The sequence below is a fragment of the Montipora capricornis genome, chromosome 2, assembly GCF_036669925.1.
Source record: "Montipora capricornis isolate CH-2021 chromosome 2, ASM3666992v2, whole genome shotgun sequence".
Taxonomy (NCBI): Eukaryota; Metazoa; Cnidaria; class Anthozoa; order Scleractinia; family Acroporidae; genus Montipora; species Montipora capricornis.
Window position 1 is genome coordinate 62,524,215 of NC_090884.1, and position 9,144 is coordinate 62,533,358.

The 9,144-nt window shown below is 40.3% G+C and overlaps 2 protein-coding genes across 3 annotated transcripts in view; both read left to right on the plus strand.

Moving 5' to 3' along the window:
- The window catches only part of LOC138030557 (protein SET-like), a 12,866-nt gene extending 10,848 nt beyond the window's left edge, over nt 1–2,018 (plus strand). Inside the window, exons 6-7 of the mRNA XM_068878456.1 lie at nt 664–933; nt 1,305–2,018. Coding sequence (XP_068734557.1) covers nt 664–933; nt 1,305–1,436 — 402 coding nt within the window. The 3' untranslated portion in view covers nt 1,437–2,018. The remainder of the gene's footprint in view (nt 1–663; nt 934–1,304) is intronic.
- Nucleotides 2,019–4,466: 2,448 nt separating this feature from the next.
- LOC138038171 (alpha-1A adrenergic receptor-like) lies at nt 4,467–7,876 on the plus strand. Of its 2 annotated transcripts, none has more exons than XM_068883995.1 (2): nt 4,467–4,582; nt 5,283–7,876. In XM_068883995.1, exon 2 carries the CDS (start codon nt 5,314–5,316, stop codon nt 6,343–6,345), a length of 1,032 nt encoding a protein of 343 aa, XP_068740096.1. In that variant the 5' UTR covers nt 4,467–4,582; nt 5,283–5,313; the 3' UTR covers nt 6,346–7,876. The 2 variants fall into 2 exon arrangements, with proteins under 2 accessions (XP_068740096.1, XP_068740097.1); XM_068883996.1 differs by lacking the exon at nt 4,467–4,582 and adding an exon at nt 4,946–5,121.
- Nucleotides 7,877–9,144: the final 1,268 nt, after the last annotated feature.

The window sequence follows — 9,144 nt, forward strand, 5'->3', positions numbered from 1 at the left end:
CCACTCTCATTGCATCATAAAGGCTGCACAGTGGTGGAACCTATTGAACACAAGTCCTCTAAGTTGTTTCTGGAAACAAAAAAACTAATTCTGTCATAACCCCCTTCCTTTTGGTCTTTCCAGTCGTTCACCCCTATTTTAATCGTCGTTACTTCCCCCGGGGGGGGGAATGGAATGCCATATATTGACTATATAGGTATGTGCTGTGAAGAGTATGGTTTTCAAGCAGTTTACTCTAGGATAGAGTATATAAATCATAGCCTTTCGGTCTAGACTTGGGTATCATTTTTCACGAAACTGACCAGAAAACTGACCGGAAATCGGTGGGAGTTTACTCTAGTATAGGGTAGCAAAATTCAGCTGAACTAGCTCTGGTATTGGCTAAGGCTTCCAGGGTCCCAGCGGCACATCCCCACCCAGAAATTCCTAAAGTGTCCCCCCCCCCCCCCACCTGATTACTTCTTGCTTTCTAAACGTCCAGGACAAAATAAATTTGACTGAAGTTGCTAGCTAGATGATTACATCACAGAACTACCTGCTCTTTAAGTCAGTTTCCATTTGCCTTCATTTGCATTAATTGATAATTTCAGTTTACAGTGTCCCCAGTTAGTGCTCCAGTGCTAGAACCAGTAGACACTTAAATAAAGTCCCTTTCCTTTACAGGACAAAGTGGTTGTTGTAGACGATGGAGAAGACGACGATGAAGGAGACGAGTTAGGAATAGAGGATGATGATGATGAGGAGGAGGAAGAGGAAGAAGAAGAAGTGGTAGTTGAGGAAGGAGAAGAAGAAGATCTTGCGGAGGGAGATGAGCCAGTTGTGTATGAGCTGGAAGAAGAGGAAGAGGAAGAAGAGGAGGAAGAGGAGGAGGAGGAGGCAGGAGATGATGATGATGTTGAAGATGATGATGATAATGATGATGCAGAGCAAGGCGTAAGCACATGCTGCATATCTTTTTTTTTTCCCTTTTTTATTTTATCTTGCTCTCATCTGGAAGAAATCTCTGGAGAAAATTCGCATTTCAATTTTTGTTGGGCATTCCATCCGCGCGGGTCCTTGCTTGGGATACTGTGTTGTGTTCTTGGGCAAGACACTTTACTCTCACGGTGCCTCTCTCCGCCCAGGTGTATAAATGGGTGGACTAGCATCCCATCCAGGGGGGAGTAGAAATACTCCTAGTCGCTTCATGCTCGGAAACCGGAGATAAGCGCCGGCCTGATTGGCCTTCTAGGCTCGTAACAGAGACTTTACCTTTTTTATTCCATCCGCACGACGTTTTAACGAGCTGTTTCTGTATTTCTTAGGAGGAGGTCCTTGAGGGCGAGGAAGAAGAGGAAGACGAAGAAGACGAAGGGCTTGAGCAAGAAGATGAGGGAGAAGGAGATGAAGGCGGTGAAGCGGATGATCCTGATGAAGAGCAAACACCAGCTGAATAACTAAATACTATTTTACGACTACTGTATTTAATATATATAGTTCTTGAAGCAAAGTAACACCGAAACCCTTCGGGATTTGCATCCTCTTCCATCATTTGGGCTAAATCCGGTGCTTTTGACTGTTTTTTCTTTCGGTGAAACATACAATCAGTCGATTTTTTTTACAAAAATCCTATTTTTATATGTGCGTCAACCCTCGTCCAACGACGTAACCATGACTTAGCCTTCCGTGACTCTGTTCCATTTAGAAAATAACCGAGAATTCTTTAATCTAGAAGAAGCCAATTATTGTCCTCAGTCGAATGTTTCTTTTGGTGGCCATTCATTCTCGAAGTAAGGTTGTACTACAGATATTTCCACACAATGCGGAAATCCACTGAAGTTGTCGAAGTTGCTGTCACTGCGGCCATAGTTAGTCGAGGGGAATATTCCCCTCGACTAACTAATTGCTGCGGCAATGTCAAATTCAGCTGGTGTATACTGATTGTTACTCTTTGCTGTGTGTATTGAGAGTCAACACCAACTGACATCCAGCTTTAAAACATGTAAGGCATTTTCTGATTTGATTCGTTTGTGTACCAGGAACTTGTTGCCATTTATCTACATTGCAAATATCGTAGTAAAGTAAAGTAAAGATGTGCAACAAGTGGCCAAACTTGTGCGAGCAAGTCTTGATTGTTTGCGCACCGAATGACTGAGAAAGCTGTGTGAGATTTTTCAGTCAATCACTTAACATAGCAGTACAGTCTCGAAGTGATTGGTAACAATCGATTATCGATAGGGTCACAACATTACGGGAATGCAAAAATACTGAGTTTGTTTATAAGTTCAGTTGAATGTTACTTATTTGTTGGCTCACTGCGCTACTTGAAAGTTAGGACCAACTCGCGCGCCATGAAGTACCACAGCAGAGTAGTACTCAAAAAATTTCTTTGAATGATACTGGAACAGTTACTTGTACAGATTGATGACCAGCACCGCTAGTATTTTCATTCTCATTCTCCAATCGAAACGGTTGAGTAGGACCGTTTTGTTTTGAGGTTCCCGCAACTTTTAAGAGGCAGTGTCACCTGAATATTTCACTTTCTTTAGACAGACTATTATACACCGCTCTTGCTAAAAGCCTTAATTCGTGGTTTTCTCCCTGGTGATTAGCGGTCATGTTTCTAAGCCATGCAGGTAGGGCTTCTCTCGCGATGGAAGGAACTGCTATGGTGAGAAACAAAAGATAACATTTACCGGCACATGAGGAAGGAGGATTTGTTTAGGGCACTTCCGTCCGTTGTGACGTCACATCAAAACCGATATTAGCTCTTTGCTATCATTAATAATAGTGATAATGGTCATATTTGCTATTGATAGCTCTTTAATGGCTTTGCGTAAGAAAATTTTAGATGGAAACGTTTGAAAAACTGATGTGTCCAACATTTTCAACCTCTCGCATCGTAAGGGCGCGTTCCTTTGGGATGATCCGAAAAAGGATCACTGATTCAAGATCATTTGGAACACGGTGCATCCAAGGAACCGATGAATCCACTCTGGGAAAGGATTCTTCGGTTCCTTTGATTCACCATCATCCAAATGATCTTGGATCAGTGATCCTTTTTCGGATCATCCCAAAGGAACGCACTCTTTGACAGATAACCAACAAAGTTATACCTCCTTCTCTTCTTGCTTGACCAACTCGATGTTTTGGCTCATGATTTCATCAAGCTTTAGGCAATTTTTCAATTTTATAGTTTTTGCTCATTTTTGACCTCCTAGAGCGTGCCACTTTAAGTCTGCAAATCAATCGTCTCACTCATTGTATACAATCAAGACATTTTAATAAAAATATTTTAGTCAGGGAAAGCGCAGTGAGATTAGTGAAAGATACAATGAACCGACGACAAGCCTGTTTCGGCTTGTAAATGTAATTTTTTCCGGCAACGTAAAAGCGATAACCTAGTTTCGTAACACCTTGCAGTAAAACGCCCCAATTTTTTCTTGGTTATTGTATAACGTCACATGCCAAAGGAAGAGCAAGTCTAAACTCACCCACCAGGTCTTATCCTTGACTACCCATGACAAAAATATTCCTCAAACGTAATTTATCTTACTTCGTCTTGTCCTTCATCCCGAAGGTCCAACTGAGGTTTTCAAACGTGGACTGAAACGACTTCGTTAAGGAAGAGCACTGAAATTTCTGAGGGAATTTCCAGTTACGGCCTATACCAGAACCGAAAAAGTTTCACGTCTTTTTATACAGTCGGGCAATTAGCAATTAAGTTGATTGTTTTGCTGAACGCGATTCAAATGCGTCGTCAAGGCAGTGACCACGGATCCCAACCTTTAAGAATCTACCTTTAATTTGGTCTAGCAAAAATTTGTGCTTTTCTTGCCACTAATGTGATGTCAGTATCCTCTGACTGATATACAAGATAAAGTTGCTTTTTGGTTCATGGAAACAGGCGGAGGAACATAGTCTAGGCCAATATTTAACATCCGACCTGCGAAACCGTCACCTGTTCGACACATGCCGGATTTCTGTCAGTTGCTCCATTGCCGTTGCATAGCAACCTATCAACCTTGTAACAAACACATTACCATCATGCATGAATGGAAACATTTACAGTTCGGTTGCTGACAAGTAAGTTTACCGGTTGAATTCAAAATCATTGTATAAAACAGCAAGTGGTTTGTTGCAAAGTGGTAAATTAAAATGAGTCGGGGGATTAAAAGGTACATGGAAGAAAAAGGCTAGCATTCTGTCATATTCTCTAATTTCAAAGTTAAATTTCGTCTTAATTTAATGTACTTGAATGGCCTTTAAACTGCTTTCAAAACGATTTCCATAACAAAATAAAACGTTGGCTGAAGGAGATGAATTTTATTGACATGATTGGTAGCCGGACACTCTACGTCTTCCTTTTAAGCCATTAAGTAAACTGATCAATCACACCTCTAAACGTAGACAAAGTTGTTAATTTAAAGCTATTGTCGAGCACACGGAAAGACCCTAAGGAGATTTACTCGCCCATTAAAAAAGAGGTAACATTACGTTTGGTAAAGTGGACCGAGAGTCAGACAACGACAAGTTGAGCTCCCTCGTGAAAAAACGGATCAAGAAGACACCTCAAGACCCACTGCCAGAGCTAATTTACAAGGTAAAGAACAAGAATTTCTTAGAATGAGTACATTTTTTCTGCCAAAATTAACCTCTACAGCGATCGGCACCAGAAAAGAACCAAAACCAACATGCCCTTTTTGGACGAAAAATCCGTAACAGAAACAAATAAGAAAGGCTAACAAATGCGATTTTTAATAGTTAAGTTCTTTTACGGTTTTGAATTTGTTAGAATTTCAATTAACCTCAGCTGTATTGTGACAGTTGCCTATTCAATGTATAATACGATTGATGTCGATCTTGGAAATGATCTCTGAACAGACATTAGATTTCCATTTGCCCTAATTTGGTCTTCTCGGATGAAGAAGATAAAAAACATACTTCTTTTCAAAACATTCTCGATCGCGTTAAAAGGGTTCATGATAGGTAGAAACGAATTGTGACCTGTACTGACTCATAAGGATCAGATGAAAATGGGATAATTATGCTTTGAAGTGTAGGAACGGTCGCAGTTAGGAAATATAAGCAATTATTTCCAGGCTAAGACATTCTCGATCGCGTTAAAAGGATTCATGATAGGTAGAAACGAATTATGACCTGTACTGACTCATAAGGATCAAATGAAAATGGGATAATTATGCTTTGAAATGTAATAAGCAATTATTTCCAGGCTAAGACCCGGCCATAACCCGAAACCCTTTAAAGTACTAAATCGTTTTATTGTTACTTTGTTCCCCTAGGTTTATCTGCTATCAAAAACTGCACAAGAAAATGGAAAATTCCACCTCACTTTCCACAAATGAGTCACTAAATTATTCTTCCACGTCTGGACCAACAGCTCTTATACCTGAGTATCTAGTAGAGTCCCATGCAATCGTACTGTGCACCGTATTAGGTGTGGCCTGTGTGGTAGGTACTATTGGAAACACCTTGGTGCTCTCTTCAATTATCAAGTTTGAAAACCTACGAGAGATCCCAGACTTGTTTATTTTCAGCTTATCTTTGTCCGATCTCCTGGTCACTGCTCTTTTCCAACCTTTTAAAATTTATCGACTCGCACGATTGCAGGAAATATCCGAAAACATGGCATTCATAAAAATTTCAAGGTTCCTTGGGTTTCTTTCATTGACAGCATCAATAACGAACATCTTTGGAGTGACAGTAGAACGTCTAATCTCCATCCAGTTTCCTCTGAAATATGATTTGTTGGTTACTAAAAAACGCGCCGCTGCTAGCCTGATTTGCATTTGGTTATTCTCTCTTGCACAGGCTGCAATTGTTCTCAAGGTAGCCTTTTCCCGGTTTTTAACTTATATTTTTCTTCTTCTGCTTATCGCGGGAACAGTTTGTATTTACATTTACTTGTTCCTTGTTGCCAAACGTCTCGAGGCCGCCGTGCCCCAAAACAGGTCATTTCAGAATGAAGATAGAAGGCCACGCACTGATGGAAAGCATAAGGCGGGTAAAACCATTGCCATCATTCTGGGAGTTGCTCTTTTATGTTGGCTTCCGTTCTTCATAATCCCAGCTGTACTTTCTGCATGTGGATTGCATACTACTATGGCTATATTTTCCTCACTACAGACTTTGTCAATCTGCAATTCATCCATTAATCCTTACATCTACTGCGCCAGAAGTCGCAGGTTTTACATGGCCTTTCTTAAGTTGCTTGGATTGCGTAAGTGCATGAGGGTTGGAGCATTTATCGAAAAACCAATGAAAATTGAACCTGTATCAAGACCAGGTGGTGTTGTAAATCAACTTGAAGAGCCACAAAATAACATAGGTGACGTCGCAGTTTAACTAATCCTAGTACAATGTACCGTGTGCTGATCATGGTTTCTACAGGTACGATGAGAGTTGTTAGAAAAGAAGGCCCTCTATGGAATCGCCGCCCATTCCATTTTAAGCTACTTAACTATAAAAATTTAATTTTAAAATATGTTAAGACAACGAGAACAACTCAAAACAAACAATGCATGAAAGACCCGGTAATGCACGTAGACTTATCATAGATTTTGTCAACATAATTTTTGGGATACAGTAATTTGGAAAAGCGAGCATAATTTTTGCATCTTTTGTAAAAGTATTGCTATAGCTCGATCGGCAAACTCTCCTAACAGTCTACATAGAGATTGCTTAATGAGGTTATAAATTAGTACTGAATAGTTGACATTACAGGACCCAGAGCTGCCCCCGCTGTTAAGTACAGTTGTACCACAGAATTCAATGTGTCCATGCAGGACCCAGGTGAAGGAATGGCCGTTTACAAATGGAGCAGCCTTAGCATTAGGCAATTCATGTTAAAGCGGGGAGAGAACAAATCAGTACTGAATGTGAAAGGGTATTGCATGCGGGTATGATGTCGCTGGAGATGTAAAAAGTGGAAGATTTGATCGGCATGGCGGGCATGATGGTGTACCAGTCGAAACAGAAACTTAATGAAATACAAGGTCAATGTTACAGCAATGTGGCCACCTTGTTTTTTTAATGTAACATACTACAAGGGATAAAGTTTGTCAGTCTTGAATGACTTGTGGCATGATGAAAAACCACTGATGTTGCCGCACAGTATAATGTCAATGCTTTATTTAGATGTCCTTGATATGGATTATATAATCGCGGATATGGCCAAATTGTTAAAATCGGACCTTTTTAAGGAACTGAAACGCGGTTTGTTATTACTGATAAACACGTCGAATGAAAATGTTGTGTAGAAAACTCTTCTGGTAACAAACTAGAATTCGGAAATGTGGGGAGTTTTTACAATCTCCATCAATGCAGCTACCCATGACATGGTTTTGCATGTTTACAAGTTTCCTATGTTGGGATAATTTATTCAAAAGTCTACTAACACCTTGAAAGAACTGAAACTAACAGTCTAAAAAATCCAGCAAAAATATGATAATAACTTGCGGCCCTTTTTCTTCAGACCACAGTCGTGTTCAAGAACAACAACCGTCTTCAGGACAGAATCCTATCGCGGGCCTTTAATATGTTAATTTTTGGAACCACACCGATCGTTTGCCTTGTAAATACTTCAAGAATCGCTGTAATGTTTATCATAAATCTTTTTTTTTAACCACACCTTATGGGTAGCAATTCTAGAATACCCGTTTACTTCGCGGTCTGCATTCCCGTAGTGATAATAAGTGACCGCAAGTTGACATGTTTTGTTGTGCGCGTGGCTTGATAAACGAGCAATATATTATTCTGTAGAGGTTGTTTTCAATTTGTAAGTTTTTAATAATTCCAGGAGCACATGAGTAGGAGCGAGCAACTCCCATACTTCCTGTCACGGCGTTTTCACAGACCGATTTATTTTTAGATTGAATTTTCGGCGAATTAGACTCCCGCAGGAGCCCGATGACCAATCAAAGGAAACTAATTAACTTGACGTCATAGCAACACCAAACCTACAAACTTACAAACCGGAACTGCCTTTGTTGTTTTGCGGCAAAGGTAGCCCAAAAATAGATAGGTCTGTAAAAATACCGTGACATAGGCTTAGTACGGTATGGGAGTTGCTCGCTGCTACTCATGGCCTCCTGGAAATTCACATTGGTGTTCACTGCGCATAGCGGACAGCAGTGGCAGATCTACTCCATTCCCAAGCTCTCTCTTCTTATCTTAAAGTGACTTCGGACTGCGGTGGCAGAACTTTGACAAACCCCGATAAGTGAACCGGGTATTCTACAATCTTGCGGCGGAGCACTTCTAGAATACTCGGCTGGTTGTGGATTGATTCTTTCAATCCCTCAGCAGTGATTTGTGTCTCTGAAAAACTTCGTACGAGGGGCAGCTCTTTAACTGGGAGAAGAACACATTTTTCTTCGACGCAAGAAGTTGTGGTCAAAGGCGCAAGGAATTGTGGTTTTGGGTGAATGGAGGAATTAAGATGCGCGGTATGATCGTGTGTAAGCAAATTTGCTCGTTATAGAGGGTTAGAACAGAAGCTTGCAGCCTGCTCTGTTTTGTAGTCTTCTGGTTCATTTTCGCTTCTTTGATGCTTCTTTTTTTACCACAAATAGAGAAAGCTGCCAGGCTAAACTAAAGCGATGAATTGTCAACACCGTTCTCATAAGTATTCCGATTGAAAAAAAGACGTATGGCTTCTATACGAAAGGAACGCACACGTTGTATATCTGAATGGTTTCCCATCCATAGATCAACCCTCCCCAACAGAAATTAAATTCTGTGAACTTTTTTCGGAAAAGCATCTCAAAGGACGAGTAGCGAATCAATAGTTAGTTAATATTTAACCACTTTCAAGCTGAATTCGGTAATGTATACAGGACAAGACAAGACTTTATTTCAAACTTCCTTAAAACATGATATTGAAATATAAATGTGCACTTAGTTCATTCAAAGTTTAAATTGACATTTATAAAATTGACTAAATATATGCAAAAAGGATGGGAATGCCTGGGATGGGGCCTTAGTGAGAATGCAAATTTAACATCTCGTACGCATTAACTCACGGCGAGGCAAATATATTCCATTTATAACCTCTCAGTCAAGAAGTGCATGATATAGATCCTTTTAAGAAATAAATTTATCGATATTTGGAGCAGGGCTGGCGCAGTGGTGACAGCACGTGTC